This window comes from Sorex fumeus, unplaced genomic scaffold (assembly GCF_029834395.1).
Source record: "Sorex fumeus unplaced genomic scaffold, SorFum_2.1 ptg000177l, whole genome shotgun sequence".
Lineage (NCBI taxonomy): Eukaryota > Metazoa > Chordata > Mammalia > Eulipotyphla > Soricidae > Sorex > Sorex fumeus.
The window spans coordinates 1,094,652-1,115,493 of record NW_026606234.1 but is presented as its reverse complement, the minus strand read 5'-3'; the positions used below and the strand labels follow the sequence as shown (position 1 = coordinate 1,115,493).

Below are 20,842 nucleotides of genomic sequence, written 5' to 3'. Positions count from 1 at the left end.
ACACATGGGGACACACGAGGACACAAAGGGACACGGGGACACAGGGGGACACACGGGGACACATGGGAACATGGGGACACATGGGACACGGGGACACACAGGGACACAAGGGACAAGGGGACATACAGGACACATGGGACACACGGGGACATGGGGACACACAGGATACATGGGGACACACAAGGACATATGGGGAATGGGGACACATGGGACACGGGGACACACGGGACACATGGGACATACGGTCACAGGGACACATGGGGACACACGAGGACACAAAGGGACACGGGGACACAGGGGGACACACGGGGACACATGGGAACATGGGGACACATGGGACACGGGGACACACAGGGACACAAGGGACAAGGGGACATACAGGACACATGGGACACACGGGGACATGGGGACACACAGGGGGACACGGCCGCCGCTGGTGGGGACAGTCGTGCCCGAGCCTGAGCCCCAGCCAGGGAAGGGCTGTGGGAGGAGGGACGCTTGGGACATCCCTGAGCCCTGCGTCTTCCGGTGGAGCGCGTGAGTCCCCCAGGCCCTGCAGCGCATCTCGCCCTCCCCTTCCGCGGACCCCGGGCACGTCTCGGGCCCCCAGAACAGCAGCCGACCCTCCAGCCTCGCGGCGCCATGCCCAGCCCCAAACGCCAAGGGTCTGGAAGGCGGACCTCAGCCGGGCTGATGACGGGGCCGCGTCCCGGACCCCGGGGGCGGGGAAGCCTCACCTCCGCCTGGGTGCTCACGGTGCGTGTGGTGACGCCCACCGTGTAGATGCCCCCGGCCGAGTCCTCGTGGATCCTGATGTTGGACTTTTTGTTCTTGGAGTCCATGTCGCGGGTGGTGTCAAACAAGTCGAGGACCTCCTCGTTGTACAGCTGCCGGCAAGGAGCACAGCCGAGCTCGGGCGCGGCCCCCTGAGCCCCCTGCCCACGCCCCCGCTGAGGGACCCGCCCGCACCTCCCAGGTGACCACCTGCTGCCCACACCCACGGGCGGGACAGCCATTAGAGGCACAGAAATAGGCGTTTCTTCCAAGGGGAGAGCAGTGGTGGGCCATCACACAGCGGCCGAGGCCGCGCACCATGGGGCAGCCTGTCCCGGCCCGGCGAGCCCAGGACTGAGAGCTTGGCCCTCGGCAGGGCGCTGCGAGCCGTGGACGCAGAGTGGCCCCCGCTGGAGGGTGCGTGGGGACAGAACACAGGTCTTTCATTCCGCACCACCCGGAACCTTCTCTGGGGAGAGGCAGGAGACGCAGCCCACCCTGGGCCCACCCTGCGCCTGCACGAAGCCGGGAAGGAGGTTAAAACCAGCAGGTGCATCTCATGCAATTGTGAAGTGAATCGAGTTCTCTACTCCAGGTGATTAAAAGAGCAACAGGGATGGAAATGGCCCGATCAGAATCGGTGGGAGCCCCCGGAGACCCAGCCCTGGAGCCAGCCCCTCCCCGGGGGCCCCACCGACTCACGGCAGAGCCGGCCCTGGACGGCCTGAGGGGAAGGACAAGCAGGCCCCTGAGCAGGGTGGCGCCGGACGGGGCCGGCCAGGGGGGCGCTCACCTCCAGGAACTGCGCGTTGACCTTGAAGTCGGGCGCGGGGAGCCCGCTCTGCAGGGCGCTGCTCTTCTTCTCCTCGATGGTCCGGAAGAGGTGGCGCACGGCACGCGGGATGATGCCCTGCTCGCCCTCCGAGCTGCTGACGTCGAAGCCCGTGCCCATGGTGTACGTCTTGCCGGCCCCGGTCTGCGGACAGGGACGGTCAGCGGGCGGGAGCACGGGGGAGGCCGGCCGCCCCGCAGGCCCCGGCGCACGCACCTGGCCGTAGGCGAAGACGGTGGCATTGTAGCCCTCGAAGCAGCCCTCGACGAGCTTCTCCACGCACTGCGAGTACACGCTCTCCTGCGCGGCCTCGAGGTCGAAGACGAAGTCGAAGGTGAAGGCCTTGTCCTTGCCCAGGAAGACCTGCGGCTCCCCGGGCGTCACCGACGTGCAGATGTGACATCCTTCGATCCTCTCCTTGGCGAGCTGGGGTCGGATTCTGCGGGCGGGAAGGGAAGGGGCTGGGAACGTGCTCGGACAGACGCGCCAGGTCTGGGCACCCCTGAGGACCCCCCGTCAGGCCCCCGCCTGCAGCCCAGGCTGTGTCCCCCCGGTCTGTCTCGGCTCACGACAGGTCCTGGGGCTCACGGCTGAGGAACGCCCACCCTGACCCCATTAACAGGGAGAGCCAGGACAGGGCTGAGCAAGGACAAAGGCCCTGTCCAGAGCTGAAGGTCAGCGGGAACAGTGCAGTGACCACTGCAGCACGGAGGGCTGGACCCAGCTTGTGCCAAGAGAACTACGGGCGCGGGAACAAGCCCTTCGAGGCCCTGGGCTGGGCGCCTTCTGCAGGAGCTCGTTTGCACTGCTGAGGCCGCAGGCAGCCCCGGACGACACAGGCGGGCACCGGGTGGGACACGCCTCAAAGCCCATGGAGGTGGGGCAGCAGCGGGCACTCCACGGGCAGCGCCTCTCCACCGCCTGGCACTGCCCAGGGTGCCCTCGGGCTCCTAGGATTCCTGGGATGTCCCAACCTGCCGCCAGGTTGCTGCAACCCCCAGACAGCGGGTGCCCAAGCCGCTCGTGAGCACAGCTCTCTGCTCACATCGGCTTCCTCACAGAAGACACAAGGACGGCCAGCAGGCCCACGGACAGGTCTCACCACGCCACCAGGAGAGGCAAACCCAAATGACAGTGAGTGGTCACCCATACAGAGCAAGGCCAGAGGGCACAGCCGGTGCAGAGGTCCGGGAGACAGAGATGGTCAGGTGGGTTTCGGGGAGACAGACGGCCGGGTGGGTGCAGAGAGGGGCCCCCTCTGTCCTGGTTCTGGTTCATGCTCTGGGAAACAGCGGCGCTTTCTAGGGTCACTAAGCCCAGGAGCTCCGACACGGCTCAAACTCTCTTCTGGGTGTGTGTGAAGCCCAGCCTGAAGCCCGGCCCCCACATGCCTGGCCATGCCCACCCAGTGCCAAGGACAGCAGCCCAGACCTGCACACAGGAGGTCTGACAGCGCACACGCCAGCACACGGCCCAGCCATGGGGGAGAATCTGGCAGCTCACGGCTACTGGGGCAGGACAAGGGTGCCTGGATAAGGGAGGCGGGTCAGGGGACACAGACCATACCCTCATATGTGGCACGGAGACTAGAAAGGGATGGACGGGGCTCCATCGTGACACATCTTTGGACCACAGCCCAGGGCACCAGGCCAAGGTCGGTGACAGGCACTGGAGAGCAAGAGGCGGGCAGAGGGGCACCAGACCCCAACAGTGCCACCTGTCCCAAGGGGTGATGCCTGCACCCCCATTTCCTGACCAGGATCAGAGACCCCTGCATGTGCACTCACACACACACGTACACGCACATACACATGCACACGCACACACACACACACATACACACACGCACATGCACACACGCACACACACATGAATACACACAAACACACACGTGCGCACACACATACACACACGTACACACATATGCACACATATACACACATGCGCGCGCACACATACACATATACACACAAATACACACGTGCACACATACACGCACACACACGCACACGCGTGCACACAGCGCACACACGCACGCACGCACATTCGGCAGGCTGACAGCAGTGGCAGGAGCTGCTGGGGCGCTGAGTCTGGGCGACACAACAGCACATGAGCGTGTTCGGGAAGGTCCTGGTATGGCTGGAACCCGGGGGATCTGGGAACAGCCTCCAACAGGCTCGAGTGCTCAGGATGCCCAGAGCCTGCTCTGCCGAAGAACACGGTGGGAATTCCGGCCTCTGTGCCAGCCGCCTGCGAGCCCCAGCCCGCAGACAGTCTGGGCAGGGGGCACCCGCCCTTGGTCCGGGCCCAGCTCTGGAGCGGGGGCTCTGCTGGGTGCGCGCGTAAGAGACAGCTCTCCTGCCTCCCGAGGGTGCTGCTCGGGTCTTGCTGGCGTGGGGTGGAACTCTGCAGCCGTGGCACGGGGACAGTGGAGCCGGGGGCGGGGGTCTTGGCTTCCCGCTGGTGCGGAGGCACCTGGGCCGTGGGACCCTTCAGGGCAACCTCCCTGAAGGCGGCCCCTGATGAGGGCACCTGGGCCTGACACAGGGACTCTCTGGGCAGGGCCACTCCACCTGGCTCAAGGCGCTGGCCCCTGTCCCCCCCATGCAGCTGCCCGGCTGTGTGTGTGTGTGTGTGCGTGCATGTGTGTGCGTATGTGTGTACATGTGTATATGCGTGTGCGTGTGTATGTGTGTATATTTGTGTATGTGCACACGTGTGTGCATGCCTGCGTGGTGCACGATGAAAGGGATGGACAGTCTGGGGTCCAGGGGACAGTTCAGGGGCTACAGTGTTGCCCTGCAGGCTTCAGTCATGAATCCACCGCTGGTGTCCCCACATGCCCTGGGACCCTGGCAGCTCTGGTCTGTGACCACAAGCACAGTCCAGCCCCACGACAAAGGGCAGGAAGAGTCCAGACCCCGGGGCCCCTGTGAGCAGGTGTGAGCCCAGACACCGGGACCCTGTGAGCCCTGCACCGCCTCACCCCCTCCAGGCGCATGCTGGGCACTGCGGATGCTCTGGGACAGGGCTCCCGGGTCTGGAGGAGCCTGAGCCAGAGGAGGCTCCCCTTAGCCTCCCTCTCCCCAACCTGGCGCGCGCGCGCACACACACACACACACACACACACAGAGCAGGGCCACGTGACCCTACAGGCTGAGGTCCCTAGGCCGGCCAGCAGGAGGAGGGGCCGGGGCTGCGCCTCTTCTGTCTGGTCCAGGACCCCACCTGGACCCTACCTGGAGGTGTGTGTGGGGGGGCCCTCGGGGCCTTCACATTTCCATGAGGGGCCCCAGCCCCCGAGCCCCTGAGTGGGGTCAGGGCACACGGCTGTCCGGGTGCAGGACAGGAAGAGGAGGCCGGGGTGGGGAGGAGCCAGCCCAGGCGGGGTGCAGGGGTGGGTGTCACACAGGATGGACGCACCTGCTGTTTTTCCCGCCTGGTCTTTGCTTGGTCCTGGCCGCCCCGGCCTGCACTCTGGGCAGCCATGGGGCCCCACAAGCGACCCTGGTCCTTAACACCCCAACAGAAACCCCTAAGCGTGCCCAGATGTGCCCCAGCCGTGCCCTCTCCCTACTCTCTGCCCAGCGTGCCCCGCTCATTGCTCTGCCCTGCTCCGAGGGCAAGGGCCCAGCCTGTACTTATCTGCTAGCCATGGCCACTGCAGTCAGAAATCCAGCTCTGAGGCAGCCCCGGGGGTCCACCCAGGCAGGTGGGCATCCTCCCAGCCCAGTGTGAGATCTGGAGACCCCAGGGACGCATGGGCCAGGGAGCAACACCCACACAAGGGCAGGCGCACCGGAGGCCAGCAGCCTGGGACAGGCCGGGAGCTGGCCAGCAGCTCCAAGGCGAGGGTCATCTACAGTGACATGCAGAGCCGAGGGTGCTTCTGAGCACGGCTGCTCCCAGCCAGGCCCGAACAGGCTGGCAGGCTGCCCACAGACGGGTGCAGCTGGGCTGTGGTGGAGGCCAGTGCGGGCACAGCTCGGAGACGGAGCGGCCGGGAGACAAGGCGTCCCTGCAGCCCACAGGGCGGCAGGGGGCAAGCCCCGTCGGGGAACAGACCCCGGGCCCAGCCAAGTGCAGCCCCAGAGCCAAGCTACGGCACCTGCCCATAAAGATTTCATTCATGCGGCACAGAAGTGCCTGCTGTGGAGATCGTCGGAACAGAGACAACGACAGCCACACACCCAGAGCTCAGCCGGGCTGTGTGTGAGCACAGGCAGCCCGTGGGGAAAACACGGGCAGAAAACCAGAACCAAAACCAGAAGACCAGAACCCGGTCAGCTCACAGAGTGGGAGAGGGCACAGAGCGCCCGGCGCCACTGAGTCTGAGAGGGAGAGTGCGGGTGCCACGTGGGACTCAGAGAGGGCAGGGGCCAGCAGGTGTGGGGACAGTCGACCGCAGAAGCGTAAGAGGCACAGCAGCTCCTGTGGCAGAGACAGAGGAAACGGTCGCACGCTCGAGGCCACGATCTGTCCTTATTAAACCAGGCCACGGCAGAAGGGCCACGGGCGAGAGTGGCTGATGTCCAGGAAGGTCGGCACGCGCCTGCCGGGAGGAAGAGATGCTGAGGCCTCAGGAAACCCGGGAGCAGCACCCACAGACGAGACACAACGCTGGCACCCCAGGGGCTTGGGGAGGACGGGAACAGCAAGTGACGGCCCAGAAGGTGCCACATCAAGAGTGGCAGAAACTTGCAGCGTAGAGGGAAGGCGACTGAGTGTGAATCTAGCGGTGTGGAGAGGAACAGACCAGAGAAGCCTGGGGCAGGCTGACAGAAAAACGAGAAAGTCAATATAAAGGGGAAAAATGGCTGAAGATAGTGCAGGGGTTAGGGAGCTTGCCGTGCACGCACACACACACACAGCCACGTGGCCCATCCACGCCCACACGGCCCGTCCACGGTGCAGCACACGCCCACGCTGACCAACACGTCAGACCCACTGCACTACCCGGATGGCTTAAGTCTGAACGGGGGTGGTGACAAGGGAGCGGGGAAAGGCGGGAGTGGGGCCCCCGTACCCAGCCGAGCACCCCCGGGGATGGAGCTGGCCCTGCTGGGCGCGGCCACCCCTGTGTCCAGTAGCCTGGCGGCCGCAGCGTCAGCTCAGGGCCTAGACTGCCGCTGGCATGAGTGGGCATCCCTGCCTGCCTGCACAGTTGGGACACACACGCGCCCTCTCCACTGGTTCCCAGCCGGGAACCAGCGGCCCCTGGGGTCTCAGATGTGTGTGACCCTGACCCGTGGACCCCCACAGGATCCCAGACACCAAGGAAGCAGGTGCGGGGGGCCCCCGAGCCCGGGGGCTCTGGCACCTGTGAGAACCAGCGTGCTAAGTAGAAGGCCGGGTTTTGCAATGAGAACAAGTTGCAAAACGCCTGTCATGATGTCACATGCCGTGATTACGCCACATTAATGAAGCACTAAGTACCCACAAATCACAGGGATTTAGCAACGACTGGCACAATTAGTGGAACCCCCAGGATACGTTCAACTGGCGTAATTGCCCTTAATATTTATCAGGCAAACTCGAGGTACCAGGAACTATACTCACATCTGTCTCCTCCTCACTTGCCATCTCACTCCGCCACTGTCTCGTGGCCCCTCTCTCTCCGGATCGCCCGCTCCTTAATTTGTGTGTATTTATTTATTTAGGGGCCTGGGCCCCACCCGGCGGCGCTCAGGGCTCACTCCCGGCTCTGCACCCAGGAATCACTCCTGGTGGTGCTCGGGGCTCCAAGCACGTGGGGTGCCGGGGACGGAACCAGGGTCGGCTGCACCCAGGCAAGTGCCCACCTACTGTACGACTGCTCCGGCCCTGTGGAGGAGTATTTACTACGGAAATGAGTGAGCAATGAAGAGGAACAGGTGGGAGGGGTGTTCGGAGGGAGGTGGTGGAGCCCAGGAGGGGGATGGGTGGCATGGACGCCATTCCAAAGCCCCGCTGGCCGGGCCCTGACGAGCGATCACACTGGGCACCAGAAGAACCTCCCGGGAGCTTCCTCAGTCCGACTTTCTTATTTTATGGATAAGACCCAGGAAGTCAGAGCATAGCACAGAGGGGAGGGCACTGGCCTGGAACGCACCGTGACCGGGTTCATTCCCCTATGGTCTCCCAAGCCCCACCAGGAGAGACCCCCGAGCACAGAGACAGGAGTAAGCTCTGAGTCCTGCTGGGTGTGGCTTGAAAGCCAGACAGGGAAAAGCAACTAAGACCAGCTGAGGGCCTGTTGCTGAGAGCCCTGGTGGCTCCCGCTACTGGGGGATCTTCTCTCCTCATCTGGCCAGTGGGAGCCAGGCTGAGACCCAGCAATCTCTGGACGATCCCTCCATGGCATGGAAGCAAGTGCGGGGCAGGAGGAAGAAGGCTTTTCCCACGGCCTCATGACCTTGACTACAAGCTTAGGGAGGCTCTCGACGCCCCCCATGCACGGGCAGACTGGTTTTCGGACGCAGTCCTGGCACCTCCTTCAGGCTGCGGCCAGCAGGGTCCCCGGGCACTGGCTATTCTGAGCTCTCGGGCAGGGAGTGGCCGGTCTCCCGGGAGAGGTGAGGGGCCAGAGGCCAACTTCAGACACCGATGGGGCGGGGGCAGTTCATGCCCGCAGAACCAGAGTTCAGCCCGAATGTCCACCAGAGAGGAGAGGAGCAAGCTTGGGGTCTGGGTGCTTCTAGAGACATCTAGAGTCTTCTGAAGATTGGGCATGAAGAAGGGGAGAGGCCCAAGAACTGAAGCAGCAGGCTCACCCTTGTCATCTGACCAGCATGGAAGAGCCTGACCCTGCCATCTGACCAGCACGGATGTGACTGCCCCAGATGAGCCTGACCGACCTGCCATCTGACCAGCACAGATGTGACTGCCCCCACCATCTGACTAGCACAGATGTGACTACCCCACCGTCTGACCAGCATGCATGAGCCTGACCCACCATCTGACCAGTACAGACACGCATTGCTCTGCACCGTGGACAGGCAGCGGCTGACAAGGGACAGCTGAGGCAGGTCTGCAGGGCAGCACCGACTGCCCTGGGCAGGGCAGGGCAGGGCAGGGCAGCGCACAGTGCGGGGTCAGAGGCAGTCACGGGAAGGAAGGCAGTGCTGGAACATTCTGCCGAGGCCCAGAGGCCCAGCAGAGAGAAAGAGGTTGCCTGGGGCCTCCCGGGAGCTGCTGCGGCCCCTCACTACCCTCCCCCTCGGGCAGGGCATCATCTCCAGAGACCAAAGCCATCCCGGGAGCCGAGAGCAATGGGCGTGTGCGAGACCCGCCGTCACCGGGTCACCCGCACACGGTCCTGCAGCTCCCAAGGGGCTCAGCAAGTGTCGGACACGTTCGTGCGGCCAAGTCTCCTGCCCACTCTGAGACAAATGGCTGCATGATGGGCAGCAGTGAAGTGACCAGGTCACACACTTTGCTCAGCTGTGTCCAGGCACACACACGCAGGCGTGTGCAAAGGAGAGAAACAGCCGCTTCACGATGGCACTGACCCCCCCCCCCCCCACAGGCCCTCTTGGCACCACCCTGAGCACTGGGCGCCAAGTCCTGCCACCACCCGCCACCTCCCGCTGCCTCTTCCTCTCACGCATCTCTGGAGCCAAGAGCGGCCGGGGCTTTGCCACGGGTCTGCCGGAATGTCCTTGTCCTGGTCACTCGTGCAGGACCTGTCACCAAGGCTGCAGCCCTAGTCCTGGGGTCCCGCCTCGGGGGGGGGTATGTTAGAGGTCATGGGGGGTGTCCAGGCTAGCCAAAGAGGGGAACTGCGCCTACTCCCCACCATCTCCAGCCCCCAGGCCCGACCTGCCGCTGCAGGGGCAGTGAGGTCTGGGTCGCTCCTGGGCGCCCGGGTCCCTGTGCCCTCACACGTCCCACAGAGCACCCAGCTCTTCCACACCGGAGCACGCGCATGAGCTCTGCAAAGCCTCCCCACACAATCAGACCTGAAAACGCCACTGCCTGCAAGCCCTGGGCACTAGATCACCCGCCCGGGGCCTGCCCACCCACCCACGGCAGACAGACGGACCCACGAGCTCTGCCACCCCGTGCCACGCAGACAGACCCACAGGACTGTGGCTTTCCCTGCAGCCCTTCCCTCCCCCGTTCTCACTCTTGTCTCAGCCCCCTTCCCACCTGCTGGGCCCGGATGCCAAACCCGCTGCCTCTCCTGCACTAGCACTTGGTTCGTCTCTGCACCCGCCCGGGCTCCCAGCCTCCGCCACGACACCACCCTGTGCAGCCACAGCGCCCAGAAGAACCAGCCCGGCACACCTGGTTTTTCTCTTTTCTCTCTCTCTCTTTTTCTTGACTTTGGGCCTCACCCACGTGGTTCAGTGCCCAGTCACTCCAGAACCACGTGGTCCGGGGGGAAGCCTGGGATTTCCATGCGAAGCCTGCGCTCAGCCCAGTTAGCCAAGACCTGGCCCACCGTTTCCCGCAGCCTCTGGTCTAAAGGCTGAGGCAGCAGCGGTGCCTGGGAGCAGGCCGGGCTCACAGCCCAGGAGATGGGTCAGAACCGCTCTTAGAAACGGAGCCCGGGGCTGGAACAATAGCACAGCGGATGGGCTGTTTGCCTTGCACACAGCTGACCCGGGTTCGATCCTGGCATTCCATATTATCCCCTGGGCACTGCCAGGAGTGATTCCTGAGTGCAGAGCCAGGAGGAACCCCTGAGCATCACTGGGTGTGACCCAAAAAGTTTAAAAAAAAAAAGAAAAGAAAAAGAAAGAAAGAAAGAAAGAAAGAAATAGAGCTTTCAGGGGCACGCGACAGCACAGTGGGCAGGACCCTAGCCCCTAGGGTCCCTGCAGTGCAGACCGCACCCGGGGGATGTGGGCGGTGGCCGGGCTCCCCCTGTCCACGTGGCCCAGCAACAAGGGCAGTGAAGGGCCAGCCACAGGGGCTGAGGTGGACCCAGGGTGCCCACAGCCATGTTCTACCCTGTTCAGATCAGGAGGCCGACACAGCCCCCCACCACCACGCAGACACACCCCCCACCCAGCCGCCACATGTCACCACCACCACCCAGAGGGACACGGCAGCCGAGCTCAAAGTCCACCACCTGCTGCCAACTCCACAGCTATGGCCAGTCACGGGGCCCTGAGGTGGGCACCTGGTCACAGGGGTTGCAGGATGGACACCTCAAGGGTCAGGCCCCGCCCATCAGAGGCAGAGGACGAGGTTCCCACACAGACACAGGAGCTGGGCCTCTCCTCGGGAGACTCGGAGGTCACTTCTTGTCCCAGCCAGAGCTGCCGTGGGCCAGGGAGTCCTCCCCGCGGGCCCCTCCCAGCTCTGCCCACAGAAGCCGCCCCAGAAACAGCTCCGAGTTCAACGAGGGCAGGCGAGAGGCTGCCACAGCTCAGCCTTGGTGAAGGCCTCGGCTCAGCTCCCTACCCAGCCCGAGCCCAAACGGAAACGCACCAGAGGACGAGAGAAGCGAGCGTGGCTGAGGGAGCGGCGGAGTTCAACCCCGACAAATCCCTCAGCGACTTCAAGCTAATGGGAACCGTGACATGTTCTTGCTTGGTTTACACATAAAATATGTGTGTGTGCGTGCGTGCGTGCGTGCGTGTGTGTACGTGCACGCACTCTTGGTGTTCAGCATGGGTGTGAGTTTATCTGCACATGTGCAGACTGGTGTGGGGTGTGAGTGTGTGAGTGCGTGTGTGCGCGTGTGTGCATGCACCCTTGGTGTTCAGCATGGGCGTGGGTGTATCTGCACATGTGCAGACAGGTGTGGACTGCATGTGTGTGTGTGTGTGTGTGAGAGAGAGAGAGAGAGTGCATGCACCTTTGGTGTTCAGCATGGGTGTGGGTGCATCTGCACGTGTGCAGACAGGTGCGGAGTGTGTGTGTGTGTGTGTGAGAGAGAGAGAGAGAGAGGGAGAGAGAGAGAGAGTGCATGCACCCCTGGTGTTCAGCATGGGTGTGGGTGTATCTGCACGTGTGCAGACAGGTGTGGAGTATGTGTGTGTGTGTGTGTGTGTGTGTGTGTGTGCGCGCGCGCACAAACCCTTGGATGCTCCCGTGTGAGACTGTCATCCGAGGCCGTGTCGAGGCTGGACCCGGCCCCCCTGCCTGACCAGGACTGAAGGTTAACAAGCCGGCAGCTCGCCCGGCTAGGTGAGCGGTTAGAGGTCAGCACGTGTCCCCCCAGCTCAGCTGGGAGAGTCCTGCCCCAGCAAACACGGCGAGGACAAAGACCAGACAAGTTCCACTCCCTGATCTCAGCCTCGAACTCGTGGTTCAGCTCTACCTGGTGAGGGAGGGTAGGCCCGCGAGTCACATCAGGGTCAAACACTTGTGGCCATCTGGTCTCTGCTGTGTCCAAGTGCAGCCGACAGGGACACGGACACCAGAAGTGAGCCCTGGGGTATGTGGTGGAAGGACCCACACAGTGTCCTCGTGAGTGTGAGTGTGTGTGATGTCAGTGTTTATCATGAGGGTGATATGTACATGTCTGTGGCGTGTGAATATCCATGCCTGGGGCTGGAGCAACAGTCCAGCACATCAGGGGCTTGTCCTGCATCTGGCTGACCCTGGCTAGGTCCTCAGCAGCCCATGTGGTCCCCCAAGCCCACCAGGACTGATTCTTGAGAGCAGAATCAGGAATCAGCCCTGACCACCATTGGGTGTGGCCCCAAAACCAAAAATAAATGAATGTCCATATCAGTGCAGTATGTGTATATATGTACGTGGTATGTGGTGTGCTGTGTGTATACATGCAAAAGTATGTGGTGTCCATGGTACATGCGTGTGTGGTGTGTATATACTGTGTGTACGTGTATATGTACGTGGTGTGTGTGGTGTATGTGTTGGTGTATGATATGTGCTATGCTGTATGTATATGTGTATGCTTGTGTGTATATGTGTGTATGTGCATGCATTTGTGTGTGTGTGTGTGTGCGCTCACACAAAGCACAGCTCTGCAGGCTGGGGCCGGGTTCCAGGGACAGCAGGAAACATTAGGAGCTGCCCAGTGCCTATGGCCCAGCCGAGCGGTGAAGGCGCTGCTCCCACCCTGCACCCAGGCCTGGGGCGGGGACAGGCAGCACACGCTCAGGGCCGGGCCTAGTGTGTCAGCCCTGTCTGGGGCAGTCTCTGAGGACCAACTCGAGCTGCCCAGGGAAAGCGGGTGACAGGGCACAGCAGAGACCCTGTCGTAAACCCTGGCTGAGAGCCTCTGGGCGGGTCCACGCATCACGAGATCTGGTCCCCAGCCTGGGGGGTGGGGGGGGTCCTGCCAAGCCTCTGTGCATGGGAACCAGAATCTGAACAAAGGGGAAAATTATCAGAAGGATAATAAAGGGAGGAAAATTCCAGAACATGGAGGTTTTTCTCGTGGTGCTGACCAGCTGTGCTGGCTGGCTGGACTGGCGCCCGGTCCCCACGACACACAGCTGTCCCCTGCCCGCGGCAGCCCATGGGACCACAGCACACACCGCAGACGCTCACGGCACACTCAGCGGTGGCCTCCTGGGGCCACGTGAGCAGAAGGGGCAGGACCCGAGTGGGGACGGACCGCTGGCCCCAACACCAATGCGACCATCACACCAAGCCCTGATCAGTCCCGTCGGAGATGCAGTGGGCAGGCACTGGCTGGGGACACTGGCCAACACCTGGTGAGGGCCCTCGGGAACGGTGGCAGCAGCTCCCAGAGCGGGCAGATGCACCCGTGAACTGGCAGGACGCCCCGAAGAGACACCGCAGCACTGCCCCCTGCAGCTGGGAAGGAGGCCACACCCACTGGGCACCACCCTGTGGCCACAGCATGGCACTGAGCCCACCTGCTCTTGAGCTGAGCCAAGGCACACAGAACCCAAAGGTCGGACGCCTTCTGGCTACAGGCGTGGATGGACGGCTAAACGGGTGGACACATCGGCGCATCTTTCTGAAAGCAAACTTGATTTCATGACATTTATCATGTATTCCGGGGAGCTGCGGCCCCACCCCACTCCAATGCCGGAAAACAGCCGTTGGCAGCGTGGCATTCATTACTGGAAACAAAACATCACCAAGAACCACGCCAGCACAGCTCCCAGAAGCGAGAAGACACTCCTCGGACAAGGAGACTCCTCTTCCATCTGCGCTGTAACACACACCGGGCTGAATTATTGAAACCAAAAGGTGTCAAATGCCCTTCTTCAGAGCACACAGAACCTCTCGCATGCAACTACGGTAGTTCTGAGTGAAGTACGCACCTGCAGGGGGTGTGACAGACTCAGAACAGAGGAGAAAGACATGTATGGTGCAGAGAATGAAATGTATCGGCTGAGAATGAAATGTATCCGATGGAGAGTGAAATGTATCATGCAATGTATCGGAACACTCAGACTAGAAAGAAAAGTGTCAAATGCTCAGACTGGAAAGAAAAGTGTCAAGTCCGGGGATTAAGCGGACTCTCAGGCAGTGACTAAGGGATTGCTCCTCTGGCTGTCTCCAGGATACTTTTCTAATGTAATTATGTTATTTCAGTAGCAGGAAAAATCAAATTCAAGGAGCTTATAAAATTAAAGGCAGGTCTTGAGCCAGGCAGAGGACATCGTGCCATCAGCCACTTCTCAGCAGCGGCTGCTGGGGCGGGCCCACCGCAGTGAATCCCCACCCCCAGAGCTCCAGGCGCTGAACAGGGGGCAGAAAACCAAAGTTTATTTTGAAAATTCTGTGCGTTCCAACTGTGGTCTTCCTGGTCCTTTTTATCCTTCCAGGGAGCCATAATCCTTGGCCAAGTTCAGCGGATTATGCCCAGGTTGGCGAGAGGAGAGGAAAGATGTTCGCTATGTAAAAGCTGGTCCCCAGCCTCTCCTACCAGGTAAACCAGCCGGTGAAATATGACGGAAGACTCTCCTTGACCCCAGGGAGCACGTGGACGCTTGTTCATACAACAGGAAGGACCACTACGGCAGAGGCCTGCGGGAAGACGCCGCAGTTGGCACAGCCGCGCCGAAGGCCCACACGCCACGTGAGAAGGTTCAAGGGTGACTCACCCCCACCTGGACATGGCCAGCAAACAGCCCATGATGCTGGCGCTGGCGTCAGGCTGCCCAGGGACCCACTCGCAGCACATGAGGCGGCAGGAGTGGTCCTGAGCCCCATCACCTCTGTCCCTTCCCGGGACCCAACCATCTCGACGTGCTGGGCACTGACAGCCCAGGGCAAAACACGTCCTCAGGGTGAGAAGGAACACACAGAAAGGGTTGCCTCAGTCTCGTCAGCAGCCACGGGAGCGAAGGGAGACCACGGGCGCCCACAGGGCCCACGGACACCCACACTATGCCCTAGGAATGAACCAGGCCCACAGCAGCCAGGGTGTGAGCCTGCCTGGGGCGGGGTGATCCTGGGGGTGGGGGAGAGGATAGCACGGGGCCTGCTGGGGAGGTGGGGACAGCACAGGCCTGGGTGGTGCTCAGCTGCCACGACCCATGCCCTCATGCCCATGTGAACACCCTCCTGGCAGGCCTCACGCTGCACCCCAGAGCCCTCCGGGCAAGCCCAGATCTCTACCCCCGAGAGCCCCACTGAGATGTCCTCACTGCAATCACCAGCCTGGCTTCTCTAGTGAATGTCAGACTCAACCTCCACAACCGGCCCTGGAGGGCTCTAAGGCAGTTTCCAAAGCAGAGATGCCCTCGTTTGGGGGGGGAGGGGGGTCTGCTGGCAGCGCCTGCAGCCAGGGACGGGGCACAGAGACCCGGGAACGCTGCAGGGGGGATGTCTGGAAAGCGGCTCTGAGCCCCTCCTCCCCGCCATGTGGGCGGGCTGCCCTTGGACGGACAGACAGCGGGCTGTTCTCGGGAGCTCAGGACAAGGGAGTCGCACCCAGAAGCGGCGCTCGCTCGAGGAGACCCACCGTTCCCTCAGAAAGGCCGCGCTGCCCCTGCTGCCCCTTCGTCAGACGGCAGGGAAGCTGCTCACCCCCCACGAGCCCACCCCAGGGTCACCTGAAGGGAAGGGCCCGGGAGGGAGCACACAGCAGCCCAGACACCCCCCTGGAGGGACCCTGGGCCAGGAGGACCCTGGAGACACCAGCACAGGTACTTCCTGTCATTGCGGGGACGCAGAACCACAGGCTGCCACCCCAGCAAGGAAGTTTCACAGAGCACATCCCGAGAAACGGGAAAGAACTGGAAGTTTGGGCAGATCGTGGTGAAAACAGCCAAGAGGACTCCGCTCGTGCGGGGCCTCACTGAACTGGAACTTCGGGTGCGTCCTTCACACCCCATAATTAGGCCTCGAATACTCCCCAGGAGCAGGGACACACTCGGGTGCGTGAGCACGGAAGCTGTGTGGTGTGGTCTGGGACACAGACCGTCAGGAGAAGCCCCCCCGAAGAGGCTCCCTCTGGCGCTGGGCTGGGCTGGGCGCCCCATGCCCAGGTTCCAACCCAAACAGGGACACAGGAAGCTCCTCCCCAGCGCTGGGGCCAGCCTGAGTCACTGTCCAGAGGGCAGGACTCTGTGTCCCCCCCCAGGGCACCCGAGTCTTTGGGGCTCTGCCCCTGCTCCCCTGCAGGCGAGGGTCAACTAGGGCCAGCCCTGGGGTGGGTACGTGCCCACCGCAGAAGGGTGGGAGGAGCCGACGAAAGCCGCATCCGAAAGCCACCTTCGCCAAGGCGCCTCCAAAGGCTGGTCCTTCCACCCCGACCTGCTCGGCCCTGCACGTGGGGCAGAGCTCAGCGTCAGGCACCACAGGACCTGGGAAGGGCCGTGAGGGTGACTGGGACGCAGAACTCATTCTCGGTGCAGTGCCTGGACTCAGAAGCCACCCAGGGGCACCCAGAGATGCAGGAGCGTCCTCCTGGGGCAGGCGGGCCTGGGGAGGCTGGTGGGGCAGGCAGGGCCCAGAGAAGGAGAGGTGGGGATCCTCCCTAGCAACCGCGCGGCCAAGGCCAACAGAGCAGGCCCAGTCTGAAACGTTACATTGTTTCTCCTCCTACCCAGCTGCTTATGCCAACAGCCCAGCCACCGCAGCAGCGTGAGAAGTGCAGTAAACACCTTCATGCTACCTGCCCACGAGGAGGGCGGGGCAGGGCCCGCTCCAGGCAAGGTGCCCCTGCAGAAGCCGTGAGACCACAGCACACTTGGCACCACCCAAGGGCACTGGCAAGGTCGTGCAAACAGTCTGGCTCCCAAGTGCACAATGAGACGACACACAATGGGCTTCCGTAGCTCCCCTGTCCGGCTCCACGTCAGCTGAGGCTCCGGAGAGGAAGGTTTCCGTCAGCCGCACCAGCTGAGGACAGAGGCGTGCACGCCGCAGCCACCCAGGGCCCCGCCCTGCTACCCTCCGCGCCCTGCAGAAGCACACGGGGCCAGGGGTATGCGGCACACACGTGCAATATGCATGTCTTTACTGCACACATGCGTGGTGTGTCTTATCACACGTGTGTGGTGTGCGCCCTACTGCGCACATCTGTGATGTGCCCACATACACATGTGTGCTGTGTGCCTGCAACATATGTGCGTGACGTGCTTATATTGCACAGGACGCACAGGTCTGGATCATACTCGTGTGCTGTGTCTACTACACACGGGTGGTGTGTGCCCGTGTGACATCTGCATCATGCATGCGTGGTGAGCAACTCTACTGTACATGCGTGTGGTGTGCGTCTAAAACACACGAGTCCGTATCACACAGGCCTATGATCTGTGTCTGTATGACACATGTGCGATTTGCATTCCTGTATCACACACACTAGCCATGTCTGTATTACTCATGAGTGTGATCTGTGTGTAGCGTACTTGTGTCACGCATCACACGTCACACATGTGTGATGTGTTTGTATCACACCGGCGTGTGGCATGTCCATATTACACATGCAAGATATGTTTGCTACGTGTGATGGGCATGCCTCTATTCCATGTGTGATGTGCACCTGCTACTCATGTGTGCGATCTGTGTCCATAATCGCTTGAAATTCCGGTATCTTCTTGATCAAGGGTGTGGTCAGTCCCTGACGGGGCGGCTTGACCTGTTTCTGTGATTTTTCATCCTCTCAATGAATAACATGGTGGCTTTGCCCTGAGCTTCTTCCTCATAGTTCTGCGGATGGTACCAGGAGCAAAACCAGGGCAGCCGCCCTCGGGCCAGTGGGGGCTCTACTGGGCCTATCCTTGACCCTTTTCCTCAAACTTAACAATTATACAGCTGCACTGTGGATCAAAGATAATATGAGTGAGCAAAGTTATGTTTCATTTGAAACTTGCTGGTAGTCACTTTTTTTTCTTTTTGGGTCACACCCAAAAAGAGTTACTCCTGGCTCTGCACTCAGGAATTACTCCTGGCAGTGCTCGGGGGGTGGGGGGGACCATATGGGATGCTGGGAATCGAACCCGGCTCAGCCACGTGCAAGACAAACGCCCTACCCGCTGTGCTATCACTCCAGCCCCTGGTAGTCACATTTTTAAAAGAAAACCTTAACAGGCGAAATTAACACTTTCTTGCGTCATTTTATGTTATAATCGTATATTATTCTGTTTACATTATTTGATGTAAGTTCTTTGAAACGTAACATAGTAGTACAAATGCATTAGTACATGTCACTTGGATTCCAAGCGATCGTCAGATCTCATAAAACAGTAAGTTCATATAACAAACTGCTCCAATGAAACATAAACATTTCCCAAACCCCGTCAAGGACCAGAATCAAAGAACTCTTTGCTTTAAAACTGAACTAATCAAAGCCGGGAGCAGAGAGGCAGAGCGGGCAGGTCCCGGGTCCATTCCCAGTGTCCTGAGCCCTGAGCACAGAACCAGGAGTGAGCTCCGCCAGGTGTAGCCCCCTCCACAAACAAACAAAAAGATGTAAGAAGCCAATCAAAATTAAAGTCAGGTATGAATGCAGGTCCCGGTGAGCAAGGCCACTGCTCCGATGCCCCCGACCCGCAGACCACACGCCACACTCCAGTCGAATTTAAATATTTTGAATTTAGATATTCTGCCTCAATGAGCCCCTTTGTCTAAGTGCTCTCCTCCAAGCTCTCCTTGAGCGCCAAGTGCACTGGGTCACCCTGGGGTGGGGCTGCGGCGTCCCCACCTCACTGCCAAACCCTGGGCACAGGCCCCCGTCCCCTGCAGGCAAGCCCGCCCCCACTGCCTGGCACCGAGGTGGGCTGCCGGCTGCGGCCTCCCAGCGCCCGCCTGTTGCCACCCTCGCCTTGGTCTGGAGCTGAACTCGCGCGGAACCAGGAAGAGGAAGAGGTGCGTGTGGCGGGCAAGCCCCATCTTGCCGCGGGCAGTCCCACCCAGGCTCCCGGACAGAGCGGGCGGTGGGTTCCGGTTCTGCCACTTGCTGCCTGCCGGACTGGGGAGGTTATTTCATCTTCCTGCATCTCCTCTGTGAAATGGCCACGTAACAACAGAACCGACATCAAAGGTGGTCCCGAGGCCCGGATGGGCTACTGCAGGCCTGGACCGACTGCCTCGATGGGCAGCAGGCCCTGGACGCCGTGTCCACCGCGAATGCCGCTTCGCTCAGAGACCAGGGCCCAGGCTCCACAAACATCCGGGGGATGTGGAGCCCCTCGTCCAGCACTGCACAGCCTGTCCCTGCGGACAGTGGCCACCTCCACCCCCACCCAGCGGGCGCTCCCACACTGAGGGCTACAAGGCTGTTCCCACCAGACCCACACCCGGATGCGTCTCAGCCCGCGGACAGCGTGGGCCTGGGGCTGCATCACTCTGCGGCTGACTCCAGGGGCAGCACCTGCCCCCTCCGCCCAGGAGGCCTGAGAGCAGGTGCATGGCCCCCGTCCTGCCTGTCGGTGCAGCGTGCCTGGCATCCTCCCCCTGCTAGACACAAGTGCCTGCTTCTCTGCGGATGGGTGTGTCCCGGCCCAGCCTCAGTGGTGATGGGCTGACGCTTCTCCTTCCCTGCCTGGCCCATCTGCCTGCCGGGGCCCAGGCCGGCCTTCAAGTGCACAGCCCAGGGAGGCCGGGCCACCATCAGCCAACAGCTGGCCCGGGGCGGGCAGGTTCTCCGACGCTGCAAGGGAGCTGCACCCAGAGAGGCCACCAGGGAGGGTTTGGGGCCCTGCGGCCAGCCCCTGTGGGCTGGAAACTGGCCCCGGGGCCTCGGAACACCTCAACCGTGGGCTCGGTCCATTGAGGAAAGGACGGGTGTGACCCTGCTCCCCTGTGCCACCCTGATGTGTCACCAGGATCGCTAGAGAGGGTGACAGCTTGGGTTTCTAAAGAACTTTCCAGAAGGACTAAAGGGCGGAGGATAATTCAAACCCTTTCTGATTTCTGGGAGGGCACTTCCCGGTGCGGGCGGTGCGGGGATGATGAGGCGATTTTCCCCTCGGTGTGGGCGAGGCCCCGGTGCAGCGGGGCGGGGTCGGGCGGGGGTCCGGGCACGACCCGGCTGGGCGCGGCGAGCGAGCGAGCGTGCAAATAGGTGCATGCGCGTGCAAGAGAGACGGAGAGACAGGAGGGAGGGCGGGAGGGCGGGGAGCCGCAGGGAGCTCCGGCCCGCGGCCCCGCGCACCTGGCCCGGCCCGGCGCGCTCAGGCGGGTGCGGGGCGCGGCCTGGCACTGCGCGCGGGGGTCGGGGAGGCGGGTGGTCCGCGCTGCTGCCCCGACCCCGCCGGGCCCCGCCGGCCCGCCCGGAGCCCCCCGGAGCCCCAGACCCCCGGACCCCGGACCCCACCCGGGCCGCGCGCGCAGCCCGACACAAAGCCCGCGCGCCCCCGGCCCGCGCGCCCCGCGCCCCCCGCGCGCTCACCTGACGGCCACCCGCACCGAGCTCTCGTCCGCGGAGCCCCACATCCCGGCCGCTCAGCTCCGCGCCATGTCGGCGCCGCTCGGCCCGCCTCTCGCGGGGCGGGGACTGGGCCGGGCCGGGCCTGCTGAGGTCACAGTCCGCACCGCGCCCCCACGCGCGCCCCGGGCAGCAGCGCCGGGGACAGGGGGTCCCGGGCGGGCCGCGCGCAAACGCCGGGGCAGCGGGACCCTCAGCCCCGGGGTCCCGCGGGAGGCCGCGGGCGTCCACACCCCCGCGTGGGGTCCCTCCCCCTGGGCCCCTCCGCGCTGCAGAGGCCCCGGGGGAGACTCCTGCGGGGGGCACCTGCCCCGCGCGCACAGCCGGCTCCACGCGGGAGGCGCGGGGCACCGCCGCACCGGCCTCTGACCACTGCTCGGCTCGTGCGGCCCAAGACCCAAAGCCTGATCGGCACCAGAGCCCCTGGGTGTTCTGTCCTGGGGCCACCACCCGAGGGGCCCTTCGGGCTGGCGCGT

The 20,842-nt window shown here is 62.6% G+C and overlaps 1 protein-coding gene across 1 annotated transcript in view; it reads right to left on the bottom strand.

Annotated features, from left to right (window-relative positions):
* Window positions 1-20,488, bottom strand: part of KIF21A (kinesin family member 21A) — a 57,957-nt gene extending 37,469 nt beyond the window's left edge. The window contains exons 1-4 of the mRNA XM_056107777.1: window positions 20,331-20,488; window positions 1,823-2,045; window positions 1,568-1,750; window positions 738-887 (exon numbers count right to left, since the gene is read on the bottom strand). Of these exons, the coding sequence (XP_055963752.1) occupies window positions 738-887; window positions 1,568-1,750; window positions 1,823-2,045; window positions 20,331-20,374 (600 nt within the window). The 5' untranslated portion in view covers window positions 20,375-20,488. The remainder of the gene's footprint in view (window positions 1-737; window positions 888-1,567; window positions 1,751-1,822; window positions 2,046-20,330) is intronic.
* Window positions 20,489-20,842: the final 354 nt, after the last annotated feature.